Source organism: Anabrus simplex, chromosome 7, assembly GCF_040414725.1.
Source record: "Anabrus simplex isolate iqAnaSimp1 chromosome 7, ASM4041472v1, whole genome shotgun sequence".
Lineage (NCBI taxonomy): Eukaryota > Metazoa > Arthropoda > Insecta > Orthoptera > Tettigoniidae > Anabrus > Anabrus simplex.
Window position 1 is genome coordinate 40,245,854 of NC_090271.1, and position 25,697 is coordinate 40,271,550.

General features: G+C 37.6%; 1 protein-coding gene across 1 annotated transcript in view; it reads right to left on the reverse strand.

The window, feature by feature from the left end:
• Positions 1-22,038, reverse strand: part of LOC136877676 (hydrocephalus-inducing protein-like) — a 33,864-nt gene extending 11,826 nt beyond the window's left edge. Inside the window, exons 1-2 of the mRNA XM_067151889.2 lie at positions 21,959-22,038; positions 10,552-10,721 (exon numbers count right to left, since the gene is read on the reverse strand). Coding sequence (XP_067007990.2) covers positions 10,552-10,721; positions 21,959-21,973 — 185 coding nt within the window. The 5' untranslated portion in view covers positions 21,974-22,038. The remainder of the gene's footprint in view (positions 1-10,551; positions 10,722-21,958) is intronic.
• Between the last annotated feature and the right edge of the window lie 3,659 nt (positions 22,039-25,697).

The window sequence follows — 25,697 nt, forward strand, 5'->3', positions numbered from 1 at the left end:
TGAAATCAACATGGAAGTTCATGAAACAATGAGCATACTGAGCACACTGAGATGCAAAATATTTTACTTGCGTCGCTTGCTGTTCCTATCATGGATTTATCCACGCTATAGTCCGACTCTCCCTTTGTGTCGCTGTTTCGGGATTACCTAGAGTCTCTGCACTCTACCCTGCTAATACAGGTATTTATTATTTCTAGGCTGCTATAGTTGCGTGGGCATATTAATTATATTTTATTCTGCTAACTTTACGTTTCATTTTACTGTAGGTTTCCATTTACTTTTTGTGTGCTCTATTTTTCTTGTCATATAAACCTGTGAGGATGGAGAATGATATTGGTCTGTTGTGTGATTGATTTGTGTGTGAGCAATATGCTGCTTTGAGACCTTGCACGTTTGGTCATTCGTCGATTTCTTTCATGGCCGAGGTCTTGATGTGTGATGCTGTGTTTTGATGCTATGACTGGTATTCATGATCATCCACTGCGAGGCGATATGAATATGTTGTGGGCGTGCTGCTTATGATGATTGCTGCTATGAATTTTGATGGGATATGCCTCGCCTCGATGAGGCAATTCTTTGTTATCTTATGCACCTTGTATGAGCTCATGAGTCCATGAAAGCACACGTCATGCTATACGGATTATATTCGTAATGTGTCTTGACATACTGGTTTATTCCGAATCACATACACTTCTTTCTTGATCTCTTCGGTGTGTGCGTGTGTGCGGTTGTGCTGTCTGTCTGCCTGATTAATAATATTCTCCGCATCTCACAGTGTTCTTTTCATTTTTACTTGTATTTTTCTTTATTTCAATTCTCGGGCTATTTGCTGGCCTAATTATTTAGTAACGTTGGTTGTGTTCCTTTGTATCCATTTGCTTTCATTGTTAGTTTTGTTTACTCCACCTTGTAATTATGGCAACCATCTTTATCTACTTTTATTCCTTGGGATGCTGTGTTTCTCAAGATGGGGGATTGTTGTGCAGAGCCGCGTCTCTAGTGATGCTCGTTCTAATATGTGGAGCATATTGAGTTGGGATCGGGATGTACTTAATGTTTTGATGTGTGTGTATTTCTTTCAGCGCATGTCCACTTTTATCATTTTATTATGAGGCTTAATGCATCATACATCATGCATATGAAACTATGTGAGGCCAATCAACCATGCGTTATGAGATTTGGAATTGTGAGAAGCAAGTGCGGCCATGCTTGGGTTGTATTCGATGAGCCTCTCAATATCATTGGATGTAAAGTCTATGTGGTAGATATCCAATGCATATTTCTGCAAGTTAAACTATTTTTATTTGTCTTATTTTGCTCTATGTTTGTTAATAAACCCCCATATTTTTCAACCCCATTCTTTCTTTTGCTGGGAAGGTTTCTGGGTTCGTTCCATTCCTATTTACCCCCTTTGCCCTAATTAGGCACGAGTTCAGCTACAGGCTGTTTTAGTCTGTTCCAGCCCGTCCACGACCTATTAAAGAGGTAAGTAAGTAAGTATCCACAGACCTGTCAGTGTATGTACGTGAGTGTGTGTGTGTGTATGTGTGTGTGTGTCCTCGGTAGGAGAGTATGTGTGTTGTACATGTATGTGTTGTATGTGTTGCGTGTTGTGTGCATGTGAGTGGGTGTGGTCGTCTCATGGTAGCAGAGTGTGGTTCGTGGCTGGAATGTTTAATCGAGAGGCTGATTCTCGATGAAGCAGAGCTGGATTCGTTTACAACTAAGTCCCCTTCTTTCATGTTTATACTGTGCCACGATGAGTATATATATTAAATGATGCTATGTCACAGCATACTTCCATTACATCTTGTGTATAACCTTGGTTTGATTTTGTTATTGGTGATTGTTGCTCTTTGCATTATTAATTTTATCTGTAATCAATCGAGAACATACAAGACGATGCATGTGAAAATCCTCCCTGTGTTGATATGCAAAATAATTCAGGCACATCTATGGAAGGTAATTCCACTCATTCAAACTCTGATCCCAACAATGCGAGTATTGCTGTAAACAATCGCCCTAATGAGCTTATCTCTAACACAAACATTAACACTGTAAATTGCATTCCACAGCCTATTGTGAGTGGGCCATCTCAATTTAATCCTGCACTCGATGTTATCCGAAAGTAGAACTTGAAATTTTCAGGCGAGGAAAAAGATTTCTGCGTCATTGAATTCTTAGAAAGGTTCGAAGACATCACCGCGTGTGCCTCTATGTTCCTAGACCTGTTTGTCCCTGTCATCTCCAGTATGCTAGAGGGGTGTGTGAGCAAATGGTTCTGATTAAATAAATATAAAGTTAGATGCTGCTCTGATTTCTCGAAAGAACTCAAAATTAGGTTTGGTCTATCAGACATGAACTTTGTCCTTATACAGGAGATTCTGCGAAGAAATCAAGGTCCTGAGGAACCTATAGATGAGTATACGACTGGTATTCTTATGTTGTGAACCATCATGAGACAGAAATATTCGATACATTTTACCGCAATCTGGCTCCAAAGTATAAACTCTTTATAAAGAGATCTGAGGTGAATTGTATTGATGATATAATTAATTTGGGTCATGAATACAAGTCCACTCTTCAACTAAATAACCTACACCATCCTCCCCCCTCCGCCCACTAGTTGCTCTTTCCCTGATACCGCTCCACGTCGAAATCGGTCTCCTTTGTCCAACCACTCTCCCCTGCATTGTACACTGATTGTTCTGATTATCAGCCAAAACCTCACTCTTCAGATCGTGTAACAGGTGCTCTTCTGAATCAAAACATACCCCATAGAAAGACGACTAGCTCTGTTAATAGCTGGAATTGTGGGAAGGATGGGCACGTCTTCAAGCAGTGTAACTCAAGACCCTCTGTAAAATGCTGTCAGTGTGGCCTAGTTGGCATGTTTCATAATATCTGTGCGCGATGCAATGGAAACCAGGGAAACTGATCCCGCGCCAGCATGAAGGCCCGTCGTTGGTGCCCCAAGCCTCTTCTAACCGCACAATTTGTGGATTTCCTTTTGCATCTCCTTTGGCCAAAATTCTTTCTAGTTCGTGCTCTGTATATGCCCTACTGGATACCAGATCCTTGAGCTCTTTCATTTATCAGTCTGTGGTAGAAGGAATGGTTTTGAAACATCTTCGAGACAGTAAATGCTCCGCAACCTATGTGTCAGCTGATGGTCATCGCATGTGTCCCATAAAACGTGTTCGAATCCATTTCAAAATTCGTGACTTTTCTTGGGACTGGAATTTTAATGTCATTCCCGATCTGACTGTTCCCCTAATCCTTGGGTCTGATTTCATGTTAGCCACCGGGTTATCTATTGATTTCATCAGCCATTCATTTGCTTTTCGTTTTAGATCGAATGAAAACTTCCCCTTTGAAACCCTACTGGAAATAAACTGTTATGCCTTGTATTGAACAGCGGCCCCCTTATCGATCTATCTGATCTTTCCAATAATCAGGTCTCCGTACTCAACGATCTTCTAAAAGATTTCCCTGATTTCACTGCCAAACTAGAGTGTGCGAAAGAGTTTTCATACTGCATTGAATCGAAGGACCATACTCCCATCAGACACCCTCCTTTCAGTTGCTCCCCTCCTAAGCTCACTGCTATGAGGAAATGTATTAATGAACTTCTGGAAAAAGGTGTTATTAGCCCATCAAAGTCTTCTTTTAGTAGCCCCGCTTTTCTGATCCCCAAGAAGGATGGCCAACCTCGTCTCGTGATCGACTATCGATCTTTAAATCGCAACATTGTATTTGACAGTTTCCCTCTCCCGACCATCGAGTCTGCCCTACAATCTTTCGGGAAGGCCCAATTCTACTCTGTTTTTGATTTCAATTCTGCTTACTTCCAGATTCCCCTCGACCCTAGTTGCCAAGAATTTATGGCTTTTGCCACCCCCTTTGGCTTATATCAATTCAACAAGGTACCTATGGGCATCTCGGTAGGTGGCCAAGTGCTGAGCCGCATTCTTGACTCCGTCTTTGGTGACTTGAAATTCTCTTGCCTATTCGCATATTTGGACAACGTCGTGATTTTTTCCGACACATCTGAGGAACATGTCGCTCATCTTTGTGAATTTCTCACTAGGTTGAAGAGGCACGGATTCACCGTCAATCCTGAGAAGGTATCTTTGTACTCTAGAAAAATTAAATTCGTTTCTGGCTCCAGCATCTCTGTTAATCCTGAGAGAGTGAAATGCATTCATGAATTTCCCAGGCAAAAAACCTACAAGCTGTCCATAGATTTCTTGGCATGGTCGGATTTTATGCTAGGTTCATCCCTAACATTTCCGAAATCTCGGCCCCTTTGAATTCATTGAAAAAGAAAAAGTTTGTTTCTTCTGGAGCGGCGCTCAAGAACAAGCTTTTTGTCAGCTTAAAGATGCCCTCTGTCATGCTCCCGTGTTGTACAGTCCTGACTTTAATGGGGAATTTGTCCTTCAGTGCGACACCAGTGATATATTATTATTTAAAAGTTTAATTTTCTGTATTGATTGGATTCACTGTATAGACAAGAAATGTGTTCCATCTATCAATACTTATTTATTGTAAATGGATTTACATTAGTACTGGTTTCGGCCTTCCATGGCCATCATCACCTAGTACATAATTATATTACAGCCATTAGACAATATCACAAAGATGTTATTATGTTAGATCATCCGGATGTCTAATGGGGATGAAAATAAAATATATTGTAGTAGTGTTTGTCTATGTGGGGTTAAAATACTGTATCTGTGATCAAAGTGGTAATAAAGACTACAGTAAACTAAAACCTATTGAGTATACATTGGACATGAGTACATTAAACATATTAAAATATATAAGGCACAGTATGAAATGTCGTATGGCTTTTAGTGCCGGGATATCCCAAGACGGGTTCGGCTCGCCAGGTGCAGGTCTTTCTATTTGACACCCGTAGGTGACCTGCGCGTCGTGATGAGGATGAAATGATGATGAAGACAACACATATACCCAACCCCCGTGCAGTAGGAATTAACCAATTAAGGTTAAAATCCCCGTCCCGGCCGTGAATCGAACCCGGGACCCTCTGAACCAAAGGCCAGTACGCTGACCATTCAGCCAACGAGACGGACATAAGGCACAGTATAAAACACTTATGATCTAACATAATAACATCTTTGTGATTTTGTCGAATGGCTGTAATATAATTATGTACTAGCTGATGATGGCCTAGGAAGGCCAAAACCGGTACTAATGTAAATCCATTTACAATAAATAAGTATTGATAGGTGGAACACATTTCTTGTCTGCCAGTAATATAGCCGTCTCTGCCGTACTGAATCAGAAACTTGAAAACGATCATCTTGCCCCTATTGCTTACTTTAGTAAGCGATTGCTCGACCCTGAAACCAGGTATTCCATGTATGAGAAGGAATGTCTAGCTGTTGTCCTTGGTGTCGAGAAATTTCATTCGTATCTCAAACATCAACATTTTTTAGTCCATACTGATAATCAAGCACTATCCTGGATGGCTGCTAATGTCAAAAGGTTAGGGAGGACTGCTCATTGGATTCTCCAGTTGTCATCTTATAATTTTACTGTTGTGCATGTGAGAGGCATAGACAATATTGTTGCCGATTGTTTATCGCGCATGTTTGAAAGTGGTTAGACAGCTGATTATGAGATCGGGTGTAGTCCTGATAATCATCTTCCTGTTTGCATTCTTCAGAATTACCCTTTCAGTTTTTCTGAATTGTATGAATTCCAGAAGAAAGATGAATGTATCCGTCTGGCTGACAGACTTTTGAAGAAGGAACAGGGTTGGGAATCCTTTGAATTGAAGGAGGGCCTTTGTCATAAAAGTCTTCATAATCATGCCTCTAAGATTTTCGTTCTCCAGGATCTGAGACCCATGATTCTAAATTATTATCATGATTCTTATTTAGGTGCTCATCTCAGACAATTGAAAACTTTCCACAAAATTTCTCTAACTTATTACTGGCCGAGCTTGAAAAAGGAAATCTTCGAATATGTCAAAACCTGTGATGTTTTCCAAAAATGTAAGCCTGCTCAGATTGCTCAGGTCGGTTTCCATTCCGCTGATGTTGCCACTTCTCCTGGTGAGAAATTATTCATCGATCTTTTTGGATCCCTAATTAGGTCTCGATAAGGCAATGTGGATATTTTGCCTGTCATTGATGGTTTCTTCAAATTTATTTGCCTGTTCCCTTTTCACAAAATCAATTCTAACATCACTGTAAATTTGCTATCTAAACATATCTTCAGCATCTTTGGCCCGCCTAGGATATTAGTCTCTAACAACTCTTCGGCTTTTACTGGTGCGAATTTCCGCAATTTATGCTTCTCCTGGGGTATCAAACACATCCGTCTTAGCCCTCATCACCCTCAACCGAACCTTGTTGAAAGATTTCATCGCAATTTAAAAACATGTTTGTCTGCCTTCCATCATAACACCCAATCCCTTTGGGACTGCTATCCTTCTTTTTTCAGCCTAGGATTCAACACTGCCATACACAAGTCCAGCCGGTTCACTCCTGCCGAACTGTTTCTGGGCAGAGTCCCCAATGATCCACTCTCTTTGAAATAAAATATTGAATATCTTTCTGAACCCTCCCAACGTCTGGATGTCCTGGAAAAATGGAAGATAGCCTCCGAGCAGCTAATCAAATCCAGGGACAAGGTGGCGCAGATGTACAACAAGGGAAGAATACCTGTGCCTTTCCGTGTTGGAGATTTGGTGAAGAGGTTCCCTGTCAGTTCTGCCGCGGAACACATTAGTGGAAAGCTGTGTCGGAATTGGTCCGGACCCAAAAGGATCACTGAATTTGTGGGACCTGTCACGGTCAATGTAGAGGATCTCTCCAGCGGTGTGAAATCTAAGGCACACATTTCCATGTTAAAAAAGTATAATTCCAGGAGCTCGTAACATTCATTTATTTAATGACCTTATGATATTTTGGATTTGATTAAAATGACTTAACATTAGCTCACTGTGAGATTGTATGCTTATATTATTTTTGTTGCAGGTAATGATTGTCTCATAAGAAACATTTGTATTGTAAAGAAATGGGAGAAACTTGTAGCCCGACCTACTTCCTTCGCAGTCCACTTAGAGACAGAGAAGAGGTCGAAATGTATTGGAAGACAGTGGTCTGGACTTGTTTAATTCACTGGGATTATTAATCAACAACTACGTATGTTTACCTGACATGCCTTCGTTCTCCTAAAGTCAATATTGCTTGGTAAGAAGACACTAACACTTGCATACTTCTCTATGAGTCTGTAATTGGTAACAAAAGGACATTCATATTCTTGTGTAGCTTCAAGAGATGTGTAAATGTGATGTGTATATGTGTATTGCCATATTATTTTATCCACGTTTTTATGTTTAGGTTATGCCTATTGATATTTTTAGTTGTAAGGTGTGCACACACATATTAGTAAGTTTCACCCTTAAGTAAAATGAGCCCTTCTTGTCTGATCACCAAGAAAGGACTCATTTTTGAGGGGGTGTGGGGAAGATGTGCCGCACCAAGCTTGGTGTAAGATCATTAGACTGTGAAGCCAACATGGCGGTTCATGAAACAATGAGCACACTGAGATGTGAAATATTTTACTTGCGTCACTTGCTGTTCCTATCGTGGATTTATCCACGCTATTGTCCAGCTCTCCCTTTGTGTCACTGTTTTGGGATTACTTCTTGGAAAATACCATTCTCTTTGACTGCTATCGACATCTTTGTTGACGTATTCCCTGGACGTGACGTATGACTTCTTTTCTCCTTGACTTAGAGCGCTTCCGGCCATCAGCTGAAGTGTCTCCTACAGTTTGGTACTTGCCTTCTTTGGTGTAAGATCATTAGACTGTGAAGCCACCATGGCGGTTCATGAAACAATGAGCACACTGAGATGCGAAATATTTTACTTGCGTCACTTGCTGTTCCTATCATGGATTTATCCACGCTATTGTCCAGCTCTCCCTTTGTGTCACTGTTTTGGGATTACCTAGAGTCTCTGCACTCTACCCTGCTAATACAGGTATTCATCACTTCTAGGCTGATATAGTTGCGTGGGCATATTAATTATATTTTATTCTGCTAACTTTATGTTTCATTTTACTGTAGGTTTCCATTTACTTTTTGTGTGCTCTATTTTTCTTGTCATATAAACCCGTGAGGATGGAGAATGATATTGGTCTGTTGTGTGATTGATTTGTGTGTGAGTGATATGCTGCTTTGAGACCTTCCACGTTTGGTCATTCATCGATGTCTTTCATGGCCGAGCTCTTGATGTGTGATGCTGTGTTTTACGCTATAACTGGTATTCATGTTCGTCCACTGCGAGGTGATATGGATGATTGTTGCTGCGAATTTTGATGGGATATACCTCGCCTCGATGCGGCAATTTTATTATCCTACGCACCTTGTATGAGCTCATGAGCCCATGAAAGCACACGTCATGCTATACGGATTATATTCGTAATGTGTCTTGATATACTGGTTTGTTCTGAATCACATACACTTCTTTCTTGATCTCTTCAGTGTGTGCATGTGTGGTTGTGCTGTCTGTCTGCCTGATTAATAATATTCTCCGCATCTCACAGTGTTCTTTTCATTTTTACTTGTATTTTTCTTTATTTTCATTCTCGGGCTATTTGCTAGCCTAATTATTTAGTAACGCTTGTTGTGTTCCTTTGTATGCATTTGCTTTTATTGTTAGTTTTGTTTACTCCACCTCGTAACTATGGCAACCATCTTTATCTACTTTTATTCCTTGGGATGCTGTGTTTCTCAAGATGGGGGATTGTTGTGCAGAGCCGCGTCTCTGGTGATGCTCGTTCTAATATGCGGAGCATATTGAGTTGCGATCGGGATGTACTTAATGTTTTGATGTGTGTGTATTTCTTTCAACGTATGTCCACTTTTATTATTTTATTACGAGGATTAATGCATCATACGTCACGCATATGAAACTATGTGAGGCCAATCAACCATGCGTTATGAGATTTGGAATTGTGAGAAGCGAGTGCGGCCATGCTTGGTTTGTATTCGATGAGCCTCTCAATATCATTGGATGTAAAGTCTATGTGGTAGATATCCGTCGCATATTTCTGTAAGTTATATCTAAAACTATTTTTATTTGTCTTATTTTGCTCTATGTTTGTTAATAAACCCCCATATTTTTCAACCCCATTCTTTCTTTTGCTGGGAAGGTTTTTGGGTTCGTTCCATTCCTGTTTTCCCCCTTTGCCCTAATTAGGCACGAGTTCAGCTACAGGCTGTTTTAGTCTGTTCCAGCTCGTCCACGACCTATTAAAGAGGTAAGTAGGTAAGTATCCACAGACCTGTCGGTATATGTACGTGAGAGTGTGTGTGTGCGTATCTGTATGTATGTGTGTGCGTATGTGCGTGTGTATCCTCAGTAGCAGAGTATGTGTGTTGTATATGTATGTGTTGTATGTGTTGCATGTTGTGTGCGTGTGAGTGGATGTGGTCATTTCAAATAACACTGCACGTTACAACAAGTGAGTACGATTAACTTGTCAACTTCATATATAGGCCTAATTATGTTGATTATAAATTAACCCTCTTAATGCAAATTTTTGCCAATCCAGAAAAATCTTAGTTCCAATTAGTTTGGACTGGCAGGGCTATACTGTACAAAATGCAACAAACAAGCACCAAATTACATGGAAAAAAAATACGGCAAAACCAAACAAGTTCCACAATTTAAATGCTTTTTTGAAACAGTTCAGGAAAACAAAATTGGAACAAAAGCCAATGAAGTCAGATGTCAAAACAAATGGAAGAGCATATCGACACACCCAAAACAAACAAAAAATGTATTACCATTCACACAGAATTGAGATGTGACAATAAGGTCATTAAACCAGAATGTCTCAGTTGGAACAGGAAACCAGACATCAAAAACACCGGGAGAAAAAAAATGCATCATCATAAGGTAGAATCTAGGCCCAAAACTCACAGGGAAACAATACAGACTCAGAAACAAGCAAGAAATAAAAAAATATACAGACATTTACTGTGATATTTGAAAATGCAGATTAAAATTTTATGGACACATCTAAAGAACAAACCCTGACAGACTTACAAAACAAATACTAGCTGAATTCTATGAAAACAGGAGTACAGCCAAAAAAAAAAAAAGGAAAAGAAACACTATGAAATAGAGTGGTAAAATCAAAAACTACCTTAAATTGTCTGGAATCACAAAAGACATCCAAAACAGCAAGATCTTTCAATCCAAAATAATCAAATGACAAACAAGCTGAAGAAAACGACTCAAGCAACTTGGACCAAAGAGAAAAAAGAAGCCTACATCAAAAGAATGTGGGGCCGACGATGACCTTCGATGTTAGGCCCCTTAAAACAACAAGCATCAAGCAAGCAAAAGAATGTAGATACAAAGGAAGGCAGGCAAATACCACTAGTACTTTGCTTAGTGCTAAATGGGCTTTACCACAACTAAGAATAATTACAGTAGGGGCCTATACAAAATATACATTATACACAATTCATCGAAAGTTGCCACTATGAATACTTACACCATTGGTTTATCCTCCAAGTTTGTTGCAGTAAGAGTTGTGGTATATTGCCATGGATCTTTTGCATGACAAAGGCATAATCCAAAGTTGTGTTCACTAAAGGAAAACTGAACTGATGGCTGAACTGCATTTGCTTTAAGAGCAATAGTGTATTCTGGGCCACGTTTTATCTGAAAATAGAAAGAAAATAGCAAGATAATTGAACGAGGATAGTTGAAAACTTCACTGTACTGTATACCTATTAATCATTTCTTTTGGATGAAAAACATTAAATTATCACAAAAATTAAATTAAATGAAATATATATGACAATCCAAAATATAGTACCAGTAATCATGATTTGACATTAAGGAGTTTACAGGTAGAACTCTAATGGATGATCAACTATTTCTTCCAACCTTTTAATGGTTGCTTATATGAACAATGCTGAATATTAATGCTAAGCATGAGGTGGATAGTATAAAATAGTTGCACTCTTGAGTATTGCCTGAGGTTTCAAGCTATTTTGAAGACAATTTAACAATTAGAAAATATTTCACTAATGATCTGAGCACTGCAGAAATTAAACTACGTAACTATGACAACAAATAGAAAATACATCAGATTTTTATAATGTACTGTTCTATAGCTCAGTCAGTAAAGCAACGGAGGAATATCTTGCTACTAACCTTGTGCAGTATGCCACATTACAGCAGGTTTCTGGATTTGCCTATAGTCATATGACATAGTGGTGCTTACCTGGCGATCCAACCACTCTCTAAGGAGACTATTTAAAAGACACTACAGGGTTCAATTCATGCCAGGATTAGGTCCCATCCCCTAGCCCCCACCTCTGTTAGCAACGTACTGCAGGCTAGGGTGTTTCCTGTAAGGGACGACATCAGAAATGGCAAGAAAAAGGAAGCGGCACTAAAAGCAAGGTGCTGAGCAGGCAAAAATATCTATATATAAAAGAGAAACTATGTTTGTGTGTGTGTATTTGTCTCACATGGACTCCGAAACTACTGGAATGATATGCTGAAAATTTCACAATTTGTTTTTATTACTCCTGAGACAGTTTAAGAAGTGGTTTGAATGAAATCCGATGGGTAATTTATTTTATGAGTAATTTTATGTAATTAATTTAATTGTGAAGCCACACCAAGATTGGATCAACTTGATGGACAGATTGTCGCTAGGTGACAGCAACTTTTGATGTATCATGATAGTCTGGCAGAAAATGCTGTACAAAGGAAGATGGGAACATGATGCCATGTTTTATAAAGTAGGCCTTGCTAGGAGGTTCATGACCATGCCTATTATTTGGAAATAACAATCCAACATGCCATGATTGAGATGTACTTTCATGTCATAAGACCAACTTTGATATGTCTGCCAAGTTTGGAGAATGTAGCTGTGCATTAGATGTGAAGAAATATTTAAGGAACTGTAAAAAATGCACAATATCAACAGCGGAATGACACAAGTTATCACCCACAGCTAATGAAGAGCAACTAGGGGTTTGGGGGTGGAGCCCACAATGAGCAAAGGCGAGTGTCTATTTAATCTATCTATCTTCAATCTATATATAAAAATGCGTGCGTGCGTGCGTGCGTGCGTGCGTGCATGCGTGCGTGTGTGTGTGTGTGTAAATGACACATCTCCTTCTAAACCACTACAGCAATTTCAACCAAACTTGGTCACTTATGACTTACTATCTGGAGATGAGCACTGTGGTGACAAGAAACCCTAGCACCCTTAGAGGGGTGGGTGAGGCAAGGGGGGTTTGAGATATAAAAATTATCAAAAATAGTCTTGAATCTACAGTTTTCAGAGTTGGTGAGATGAATAGTAACACTCATGACTTTTCAATCAATCACTCACTACTGATCTGCATTTTGGGCAGTCAACCAGGTGGCACCTGTTGTTTTCCTAGCCTTTTCATAAACGATTTCAAAGAAGTTGGAAATTTATTGAACATCTCCCTAGGTAAATTATTCCAATCCCTAACTCCCCTTCCTATAAACGAATATTTGCCCCAATTTGTCCTCTTCAATTCCATCTTTACCTTCATATTGTGATTTTTCCTACTTTTAAAGACACCACTCAAACTTATTTGTCTACTGATGTCATTCCACGCCATCTTTCCACTGACAGCTCGGAACATACCACTTACTTGTAGGATGCTAATTAATTTATTATTAAACCACCTATTCAATACTTTATAGTTTTGTACAATTAGGATTTGATTCTTATTACCTTCTGAAATGTGAGACATGTTTTGCCTTTCATTGAAGGCATCTTCAGTCAATTTACCTCCTCAAGGTTAAATCAGGCACCTGATTTATAATTAAAATATAATTATTCAGATTTAATATTAACATATTTAAAATAGAAGCAGTCTAAAGAAAATTGAATGATAATTTTGGTAATATTGTGAATAACAACAATATCAGCCATTGGCTGTTGATTAATAGTTGTGACAAAGGTACATAGTACAATGCTTAGTAGCAGTGGTCTGTTTTGAATTTTTAAACATTACAATTTTTTGGAATGTTAGGAAAAACATTCCACCAATATGAGAATGTTAATTGAGACCTTATTCTGAAGTATTGTTGGGTATTCAGCCCGAAGGCTGGTTTGATCCTCTGCAGCTCCGCCAACGCTGTCATAAATAGCCTAGGCGTCACTGAAGAGGCGTACCAGGGAAATGAGGAGTGAGGTAGTTTCCCGTTGCTTTCCTCTATTCTGAAGTAAAGTCGTAAAAATTGAAAAACTATCTGGTTGAAGCCTTAGGTTTGAGATTTTTGGCTTGCAATAAGTACTGAAGATTTAACATTTGGCATAAACAGACAACTTGATTGGAGTATCTTAACTTGTTTACAAACTTAAAATAGGAGCAGTCAAAAAGAAAGATTGAATAAACAATTTTTGGTGAATAACAACAATAACAGCAGTTAGCTGTTGATAAATAGTTGTGTCATGGGTACATAGTTCAGGGCTTAGTAGCAGTGCTCTATTTTGAGTTTTTAAATATTATATTTTTCAGTATGTTAGGAAATACATTCCAGCAATATGAGAATGGTTAATTTAGACCATATTCAGAAATAATGTCGTAAAATTGAAAAAAGAAAACAACAGGTTGAAGTCTTTGGCTCGTGATATTTGCCTTGTAAAAGTAATTGATGATTTAACATTTGGCATAGTCCATAGCGAAGAGATCAAATATTGAAGTAAAACAACAATTTGATTGGAGAATCTCGACTTAAACCTTCATTAATCTTGTTAGTGAAGTGAAGAAGTAAGTAGCACAGCATGATGGTGTTGGTGCATGCTGGATGCTAGCGTGTTGGTCAAAAGGGACATCTAATTTATGATGGATGGTGTGAATGCCAAGCATGTGTAGACAGTCTGTAATTGAGAAAATTTATTATTAAACTTATAGTTCAAAAGAAATGAACTAAGAAGTAAAGATGAGTAAATGTTAATATCACTTACCCCTTAGTCCACTAAGATGTTATTTATTCATGTTGAGTGTTTTCAGACTAATGAAGGTCACTCGGTTCCTACTTCTCGTATCCATGAGGTCATAGCGGAGGGGGAAGCGCTTGGGAAGGAGGAGCTAAGGGCTTGCTGTCCACATGCAGATGGAAATGGGGGAGATAGAGGAGAGAGGCGTGCCTGTCAGCATGTTTGGAGTGTTAGCTGACATTGCATTAAAGATTTAAAAATAGTTATTGTCTCGAAAATCCATTTTTTGAAGTAGAATAGGAGTTTGATCATAAAGGGGGCTTTTTATATCTATTATATCATTCAAGCTTTTGTCTTTATTAAAGTCTTGGTCCAGGAAGATGTATAGGTTTTCAAATTTGGTCATTAGTCTGCCTTTCTCGATTCTTTTTATGATTTTCAAATCCCGTTCTATTGTGGTGAAATGGTGACCAATATCGGTCATGTGGATACTCATCACGGGAAATTTATTATGTTTTTGAGCGTTAAAGTGTTCTAAATATCTAGTTTGGAAGCTACGTCCAGTTTGACCAATGTACAAAAAGTTACATTCAGAACAATTGAGTCTATATATTCTTGAGCCTGTGTAGCAGTTATTATTTACGTTGACAATGTTTTGATTTGTGTTCTGCATTTTGAAAGTGATATTGACTTCATGTTTTTTATAAGGGATTAGCTATCTGATGGATAATTATTGGATTAGTACATGTAAAAGTTGCAATCTTTGGTTTATTGGGTTTTATTGGGAAAAGTTGTTTTGTTAGTTTTAGTTTTACTTTATTAATAATTTTATTAATCATGCCAGTGTTACAGCCTTTGAATTTGGCTATTTCTTTTATGTAATCTTGTTCTTTTCTCAAATTTTTAAAGCTCTATATATTAAACTGTAATATGAAGCTTGTTTATGGAGTTGGGGTGCAATGAATTATTGTTTACTGTTAGCGGAGTGAAGGAAGGTTTTCTGTAGATCTGAAAGTCAAATTTATTATTCATTTGTGTGATACTGATGTCTAAAAAATTTATCGAGCTGTTATTCTCATATTCCTTTGTGAATTTTATATTATTATCTAAGGTGTTTAAAAATGTGAGGATGTTATCACTGCTATTGCATTGTTTGTCAATTATTGCTAATGTGTCATCGATATAACAGAGCCATAAATGAAGCCCATTGATGTTTTTTATTATTTTATTGTTCCAAATTGTCTATATAGATGTCCGCTAATATTCCTGTAATAGGGTCACCCATCGCTAAACCTTTTCGGTGGTATATTTTGTTGTTAATTGTGAAATAATTATTGTTTAATACGAAAGTTAATAATTTAACAAATTCTTCAATTTCAATTTTGCTTAGTCCACTATGTTTAGAAAGGTTGTTTTTTATAATGTTGATGGCTTCAGTAACTGGGATGTTCGGATAAATGTTAGTGATATCAAATAAACATAAAATATGGTTAGGTAACAGAGTAAATTTATTTAAAGTTTTGCATAAGTCAATTAACTTTTTAATGGGGTTTTTGTTGTGGAATTTGAAATGCTTTTTAAGAAAATAATGTAGAAATCTTGAGGTTTTGTATGTCGGACTGCCTCTACTGTTGATAATTGGTCGGATAGGGATGTCTTTCTTGTGGGGTTTGGGTAAGGCTTTGGCTGATATTGTTGTTATTCACATTAATGCCAAAATTGTTATTCAGTTTTCCTTTAGACTGCTCCTATTTTAAGTATGTTAATATTAAATATGAATAATTATATTTTAATTATAAATCAGGTGCCTGATTTAACCTTAAGGAGGTACAATGACTGAAGATGCCTTCTATGAAAGGTGAAACATGTCTCACATTTCATAAGGTAATAAGGATCAAATCCTAATTGCACAAAACTATAATGTATTGAATAGGTGGTTTAATAATAAATTCATTAGCAACCTACAAGTATAGTAATCTTCAATACGGAACCATAACGATATTTATCACTTGCAAGATACCACTTAGTCGAGCAGCTCGTCTCCTTTCTTCCAAGTCTTCCCAGCCCAAACTTTGCAACATTTTTGTAACGCTACTCTTTTGTTGGAAATCACCCAGAACAAATCGAGCTGTCTTTCTTCGGATTTTTTTCCAGTTCTTGAATCAAGTAATCCTGGCGAGGGTCCCATACACTGGAACCATACTCTAGTTGGGTTCTTACCAGAGACTTATATGCCCTCTCCTTTACATCCTTACTACAACCCCTAAATATCCTCATAACCCTGTGCAGATAGATATCTGTACCCTTTATTTACAATCATATTTATGTGATTACCCCAATGAAGAACTTTCGTTATATTAACACCTAGGTACTTACAATGATCCCAAAAAAGAACTTTGGGCTGATGACCTAGATGTTGGGCCCCTTTAAACAACAAGCATAATCATCAAGATTAAGGACCTTTCACCCCATCAATGCAGTAATTAAAATTGAGAGGACTTTTCCTATATGTGAAACCTATTCCCCGGACTTTTAACCCATTTTATCACCATACCATTGCCTACTGTCCATTTCACGACATTATCGAGGTCATTTTGCAGTTGTCCACAATCTTGTAACTTATTTATTACTCTGCACAGAATAACATCATTTGCATAAAGCCTTATCTCTGATTCCACATCTTTATACATATCATTGATAAATATAAGAAAACATAAAGGTCCAATAATACTGCCTTGAGGAATTCCCCTCTTAATTATTACAGGAACAGATAAAGTTTTGCCTACTCTAATTCTCTCAGTTTTATTTTCTAGAAATATAGCCACCCATTCGGTCACTCTTTTTTCTAGTCCACTTGCACTCATTTTTGCCAGTAGTCTCCCATGATCTACCTTATCAAATGCCTTAGATAGATCAATCATGATATAGCCCATTTGATCTCCTGAATCCAGGATATCTGCTATATCTTGCTGGAATACTACAAAATAAGCTTCAGTGGAATAACCTTTCCTAAACCCAAACTGCCTTATATTAAACCAGTTATTAATTTTGTAAACATGTCTAATATAATCAAAAGGAATGCTTCCCCAAAGTTTACATGCAATGCATGTCAAACTGACTACCCTCTAATTTTCAGCTTTAGGTATATCACCCTTTCCTTTATACACAGGGGCTATTATACCAACTCTCCATTCATTTGGTATAGCTCCTTTAACCAAACAATAATCAAATAAGTACTTCAGATATGGTACTATATTGATCCCAACCCTAAGTCTTCAGTATATCCCCCAAAATCTTATTAATTCCAGCTGCTTTTCTAGTTTTCAACTTTTGTATCTTACTGTAAATGTCATTGTTATCATAGGTAAATTATTTTACTACTTTAGTATTAGTGACTTCCTCTATCTAGACATTATCTTTGTAACCAACAATCTTTACATACTACTGACTGAATACTTCTGCCTTTTGAAGATCCTCACAAATACCCCCCTCCCCTTGTTCATCAATGATTCCTGGAATGTCCTTCTTGGAACCTGTTTCTCTCTTTAAATTACCTATACATACTCTTCCATTTTCCACTAAAATTTTTATAACTGCCAATTATACTTGCCATCATGCTTTCTTTAGCTGACTTCTTTGCTAGATTCAACTTCCTAGTAAGTTCCTTTAATTTCTCCTTACTTTCATAGCCATTTCTAACTCTTTCTTTCCAACCTGCACCTCCTTCTTAGTCTCTTTACTTCTCTGTTATAATATAATGGGTCTTCACCATTCCTTACCACCTATAAAGGTACAGACCTATCTTCACATTCCTCCACAATTGCTTTAAACCCCTCATGCCTATTTTATCAGCCATCTGGTACTACCTAATAGTCCTAATTTTATTTACCTTCCTTTCTTTCACATTTATTTTTAACTATTACAAAAACAGCTTTGTGATCACTAATACCATCTATTACTTTGGTTTCTCTATAGAGCTATCTGGTTTTACTAACACCACATCCAGAATATTCTTCCCTATAGCTGATTCCATCACTCTCTGAATCAGCTGCCCTTCCCATATTAACTTATTTGCCATTTGTTGGTCATGCTTCCTGTCATTCGCATTACCTTTCCAATTGACATTTGGTAAATTGAGATCACGTGCTACTATCACGTGCCTTTCCATATTGTTTCCCACATAGCTGATCATCTTATCAAATAATTCTGAATCAGCATCAGCGCTACCCTTTCCTGGTCTGTACACTCCAAAGACAGCAAGTTGCCTATTAACTTCAGAGATGAGCCTTACACCTACAATTTCATGTTTGACATCTTTAACATTTTCGTAGCTTACAAATTCTTCTATCACCAGAATGAATACTCCCCCTCCTACCATTCCTATCTTATCTCTACGATACACACTCCAGTTCCGTGAGAATATTTCTGCATCCATTATATCATTTCTCAGCCATGATTCAACTCCTATTACAATATCAGGTAAGTATATATATCTATTAAATTACTTAATTCTATTCCTTCTTAAAATTACTTCTACAGTTCAACACTAACATTTTTATGTCATCCCTACTTGATTTCCAGTTCCCTGTACCCTTATCACTGCTCCATAGACCACCCCGTTTCCCTGAATGTACCTCCCTATAACCCTTCTAAACAAATTTCCTAACATATACGTACCACTGTGGTTTAAGTGAAGGTCATCTGAGCGCAGATCCCTACCCCCTACCCACCCATTAGGATCTAGATATCTCAATTCCAGTTTCCCATATATCCACTCCACAGTCTCATTTAAATCCCCAATCACCTTCCACTCAGTATCCCTCCTACAGAGTAGTCTACTGATAACAATCTACACTTCCTTGAACTACACCCGTGCTGCATTTACCAGATCCCACACATCCCCAACTATGTTGGTACTTATATCAGCTTGTCTTACGTTGTTAGTACCAATGTGAAACACTACCACCTTCTTCTTTCCCTCCTCCTTATCTTCTACTTTCCTCAACATGTGCCTCAACCTAATTCCTGGAAAACACTCTACCCTGGTTCCCTTTCCTCCACACACATTTCCCACATGTCTAACAATGGAATCCCCCATGACCAGAGCCTCAACCTTACCCACGCCATTTGATCCCCTCCCCTCCTGGTCAGCCCTATCTTTCCTGAGAGCTACAGAAGCTACTTCCTCCTCCATTTTCTCCCTCCCATGACCCTGTTCAACCAGTCTTTTCCTATCCACTACTCCACATTTCCCTTTCCTACCTTTTCCCTTCCTCCTACCTCCACACTTCTCAGCAACAGTTCCCTGTTCCTCATCTTCCCTCGATTATTCTACCTGCAGTGACTTGTACCAATTTCTCACAGACATGTATCCTGAATTATGATCCTGAATAGAGCCCTTAGCCTGCAATCTTCTTCCCCTTAAAACATTAGACCACCTGTCTTCTACAATCCCCACCTGTCCTTCCCATCCCTCTTTTACACTTACTCTAGCCTGTACATTTTTTGAGGGAGGCCTACTTTTCTTCCTGTCCTCTGAGAGAATCCTAATTATCTCCCTCAAACTCTCCAACTCCTCACTCATACTCCTTAATGCCTGGCCACACCCACAGTTCCTACACTTGCACTCCTTAGCCATTCTTTATGGAATAATGAAAAGAAAAAAGAATGATGAAATAACTTATTCAGTGCAAAAATAATGAAAGGAAAGAAGTATTGTCTAGGATAGTTCACAAAGATCACATGACAATAAGGTAATTATTATAGGCTACTACTATACTACAATACTACTTAGTTGTATGATTTCTTTTTCTACAACACCCTAATAGAATGAAAATTGCTGTTAATTACTGAAAACCAAAAGTAATACACAAGAATTACACAATTCTAAACTGCAGTTAAGTCTATCCTAATGACTACAACAGAATTCTAGTAAGTGAGTTACTACAGATACTATACTACACAAATATTTCATAGTAATAGAATAAACACACTAATTTCTAATAAGATACTATAATAAACTACAATAATTTTAAACTATGTTCAGACTACTTTCAGATACTACAATACACTACAGTAATTTTAAACTATGTTCAGATGTATTCTAGTTACAATAGGTTATTACTAAGCACAAATAGGAATGATAATTGCATTTAGGTCTAAAACTTTGAAATTCGCAAGAACTACTCAAGGATTACCAACAAAGTTAAACGCATAGACAGGTTATTATTAGTACTACTTTATCTTTCTGTGCTCTAAAAGAAATGAAACCTGCCCTTTGGTTACATGCTAAAGTATCGAAAGGGTTACTGTACACAAAGATACAAACGAATATAACAGGCAAGATACTATCTAATATACCATAGGTACATATAATTCTCAACTGAAATCTGGTTATGTGATTATTACAGCTGGTGAATTACTATCATTTACCCTGCTCCAGGGACTGGGAATAAAAGTGTCCTTAAATGCTGAAAAATATGAGGTTGTCCACAATAATTTCTAAAAATACTTCTGTCAAAACTACGCCAGGGACTTGAATTGCAATTATTGGGATATAGGAACTTGATTATTATTAGTTAACTGCTCATAAATACTGACAGATCAAGGGTGCAAAATATAAATTACGGATACTTTAACTACCTAATCAGAACTACAAATGAAGGCCTTCACTTAAACTGCAGTGGTACATATAAGTTAGGCAATTTGGTTAGAAGGGTATAGGGAGGTACATTCAGTGAAACGGGGTGGCCTAGAGAGTGGTGATAAGGGAAAAGGAAACTGGAAGTCAAGTAGGGATGACATAAAAATGTTAGGGCTGAACTGTAGAAGTATTGTAAAGAAAGGAATAGAATTAAGTAATTTAATAGATATTCACTTACCAGATATTGTAAAAGGTGTTGAATCATGGCTGAGAAATGATATAATACATGTAGAAATTTTCTCACGGAACTGGAGTGTGTATCACAGAGATAGGATAGGAACGGTAGGAGGGAGAGTATTCATTCTGGTGAAAGAAGAATTTGTAAGCTATGAAAAAAGTTAAAGATGACAAACATGAAATTCTAGATGTAAGGCTCATCTCTAAAGATAATAGGCAAGTTGATGGCTGATTCAGAATTATTTGATAAGACAATCAGTTATGTAGGAAATGATAAGGAAAGGAACGTGATTGTAGCGGGTGATCTCAATTTCACAATAATAATTATTAAATTAATGTCGTAAGGGTCCACTTTTTCAGTACTATAATATGCAATATTTTGAATTACATTACTAAACTAAGGACTAGTTTTGGCCTTGGCTGGCCATCTTCAGCATTAATGTATAACATCTAATAACTAAACAATGTACAAACACACAATTGACATAAAAACAAATGTACAAAAACACAATTGACATTAAATCTGGGAAGAATTAAGTGTAAAATTTGAAGAATAAATAAATAAAGCTCTAAATTCTTAGCATCTGGAGTATGCTCATCATGCAGACTCTTTCTTAGAATTATATTCATAGAATTGTTAGTTCCATCACTGCTAATCATTACAATTTCTATTGCAAAATGGGAATTGGTAAATGTTGATTCTGTAGTCAGATCATCAGTCACCAAACCTACTTGAGTGGTGTTAGCAGTAAGCAAGCCACTGGACACCACTGTAAATAACCATCAGCTGATGCAGAAATGCTAGATGGTGTTTCCACATCGACCAACGTAAATAAAATGAAATGTTCCCGTTGTGCTTGTTAAAATCTGCTGAAATACTGTTGGACATTGTCAGGACAGCACATGAAGATATGGTTAAAACTGACACATTCTTAATTTGTGGCTAGTATAAATTTGGAATTCATTGCGGTGTCCATGAAGTTAACCTGAATAAATGATGGATAAAATTAAATAAAATTAATGAATTGAAGGAGAGAGTGTGTTAGTCAAATGGCATAGGTTATATATGAGACTTACCTCTTGTTGCAGCATGTGGTGCGTGACTTATTGTTGTGTGCCTCGTACTAATGGTTGTGAGATTCAAAGGAAAAGTAAGGGGCAGGGCAAGGAGAGAGAGGTGAGGGGCAAGGGGAGAGGGGGTGGAGCAAGGGGAGAGGTTGCGGAAAGGAGAGGGTTGTGGAGGGGAAGGGGGATTAAGGCGGGGTCGAAGGGTGTGGGAAAAGAGATGGCTGCTGAGGAAAGGTGCTGTGAATATTATGAAAAACTGAATTATGACTTGTTGATTTGACGTTTCTAAAAATGGGAATTATAAGGTCAAATAGGATATTTGGCTTTTCTGCAATGTTATTAAGATTATGATTACCGGGCGAGTTGGCCGTGCGCGTAGAGGCGTGCGACTGTGAGCTTGCATCCGGGAGATAGTAGGTTCGAATCCCACTATCGGCAGCCCTGAAGATGGTTTTCCGTGGTTTCCCATTTTCACACCAGGCAAATGCTGGGGCTGTACCTTAATTAAGGCCACGGCCGCTTCCTTCCAACTCCTAGGCCTTTCCTATCCCATCGTCGCCATAAGACATATCTGTGTCGGTGCGACGTAAAGCCCCTAGCAAAAAAAAAAAATTATGATTGGGGTTAAAATATTGATCTATATGTATGAAGCAGCTTTTGAATTTCCATATCTTATTTTATGTCTGTGAATTTGTGATTATAGTCATGCATATGCTGTCCTACAGCTGAAATTTATTGTACTTCAGGGCATTGATATGTTCTGAGTACCTTATATTAAAATTCCTCGCGGTCTGTCCAACATAAGAAGAATTACAACTGTTGCAAATAATCCTGTATACTCCTGATTTTGAAAAACTATTGTACTTGTTTATGGATGTGGCATTATGTAAGACTTGTGCATTCCTATTGTTGGTTTTGACAACTACTTTTACATCGTGCTTTATAAAGATGTTGGTGACTTTGTAGATTTGTTTGTTGAACGTAAAGATAGAAAGGGAGGTGTTATTTTGTTTATCTTTTTTCAAAGTGGTAGAGGGGTGATATTTATATTAATGATTATTTCATCAATAAAGAAACTGTTGTATCCATTAGATTTAGCTATATTACGAATGGTGTTCAACTCATTTTTTAGGTCTCTTTTAGACATTGGAACATCGAAGGCTTGGTACACCATACTGTTGTATGCTGCTCGTTTGTGAATTTGGGGGTGTGAAGAATCTTGTCGGATTGCAGTGACTGTTTGGGTGGGTTTTCTGAAAATCTTATATCTTAAGTAGCTTGGGTGCCTGATAATAGTTAAGTCTAAAAAATTAAATTTCCATTCAATTTCAGATTCAAGTGTGAATTTTATATGTGGGTCAATGTTATTTAGATTAATGAGGGTGGTAGCAGCATCTGTGATGCTCTCATCCATAATTACTGTTGTGATATCTACATATCTTGCCCAGAAAAGGATGTTGTCAAATTTATTATTATTATCAATTTTGGTGTGTTCCAAATTGTAATGATTAGCAGTGATGGAACTAACAATTCTATGAATATTAATGCAAGAAAGAGTCTGTATGATGAGCATATTCCAGATGCTTAGAATTTAGAGACTAATTTATCTATTTTTCAAATTTTACACATAGTTCTTCCCAGATTTAATGTCAATTGTGCTTTTGTACATTTGTTTTTACGTTAATTGTGTGTTTGTACATTTGTTTAGTTTTTAGATGTATTACATTAAGGCTGAAGATGGTCAGCCAAGGCCAAAACTAGTCCCTACTTTAGTAATGTAATTCAAAATATTGCATATTATAGTACTGAAAATGTGGACCCTTACGACATTAATTTAATAATGATAATAATTCCTGAAGCATTATTTAATTAAATACGCTTGTTTGGTCATATATTTTGGACAATCTACTGTCTACATGACATGTATATTAATTGTGTTTCTGATCAGAACTCATAATTCTGGGTGAATTATTGCTTTCTGCCATGGACTTCATGTTCCCGGCCTAGTGACTGTTCAGAACTGTGATATTACCACGATAATATGAGACTAGAATTCTACTCTATGTGAAGTATTGGATTGGTAAACTCTGTGTCTGGTAGAGCTCAGAAACTGTTAGCCTACTGGCGAATGTGACTTTTCCACACATAGTCGTTCTGTGTATATCCACTGAGGATATAAGCATCGTGGTCTGTCACGCAGACTTGTACACCATCTATTGGTGAGCATAGCTACTGCAGTGTGGTTTTGGACGGCGCCACCAGGGCGTGTAATGGGACTAGCGAGTGTCGCTCCTACTGGCGAATGCTGAAGGTGATATTCTGCGCATGAAGGCGAGAGAGTGAAGACCTGGGCATTGTACTGAAGGTGGGTTCGACCGTTGCCAAGACTATGTGTGCCCGAACTGGTATAGGGTGATTGCCCCGAAACATCACCTCATCTAGAAAGGGATGTGTATTATTTTGTTCTGTGTTAGACATGTTATTCCTTTAGTGTAGATTCGTAGTTAAGTAGGTAGTTTTATTTGGAGTTAGTGAAGTGGTAGTATTTGTGTCAACTACGTGGTAAGTTATCTTGGCACTCGACCTACTGGTAAATATGTTTAATTAGTTATTTCTGTTACTATTATTTTAATGTGTATATACTATATTCAAGCTGGGTATGGATGTGATGGGTATTTAAGTTTGGTGACACTGAGTTCTGCTTTTCAAGTGTGTGAGTAGTACGTAAAGGATGGTCATTATTGTGCCGAGATAATATTTGAAATTCTTCATTTCCTAGTTTCTTGAAGTTTGTGCTTCTTTTCTTCTGCCCTTATATTGGTGTATTTGCGAGTGATTTATTTCTGGGTGATACGATTTCATGCGTGTGCCGTTCCCTGCGGAAATTCCATTTATTAATTTTTTTTCTCTTCTTTTGTCTGTGTTTGGTAGGCACTTTTGGCCTACTCAATTTTATTTATGGTTTCTCTCTTATGCGTGTTTCGTGCCTCTTGGTGTGCGTTTTGGCTTTTGTGTGCCCGTAATTGACTGAATACTACACTACACTTGCCTCTATTATTTTCTTTAAAATTCTATTAACGTTATTATTATTATTAGCAGTAGTAGTAACATTTTCGTAAGATGGTATATGCTTTTATTTCCTAGTGAATATTTTATTTGAGTTTGGTTAGGTTATTTTCTTTCCCTTTGAGGGCTTTTAATATAATATTACTCTATTGTTGGTGTAATATTGCATTAATGTTATCTCACTTTTCAATAATACAATTGTTAGCGTTCTGTATGTCGAGGGTTTGGGCAGCCCTGGAGCGAAGGATATGGTGCCTGTATCTTATCTTATCTTGGGTTGGGGATTGTTGTCTTTATCTATTCATGCTTGACAGTTACATAATATTATTATTGGAGTGAGAGTGTGTATTGTCTCTGCTGGGATGACGGTATCTTGAGTATTGTTCCGTGAATACTACTATGAACTAATTTTTTTGTGAAACTGTCTGTGTGGGCTTCTGTCTTGGTGATGTGAAGTGATCTGCTTGTGCTATTTTAGAGATGTTACTGTGACTTAATTATTGCACTTGTTTACCATGGTTTTGTGATTGTAATTTATTTGTACCCTGGGGAAATTTTTTTTTTTCTTTTCAAACGTGATACGAGTTTGGGGTTGTGACTTTATGTTCATAATGGTGTACTGATTTTATTTGTCATGTACGGTGGTGTGTCCTTCGTGTCTGGGTTTGTGGTGGCCCATTTA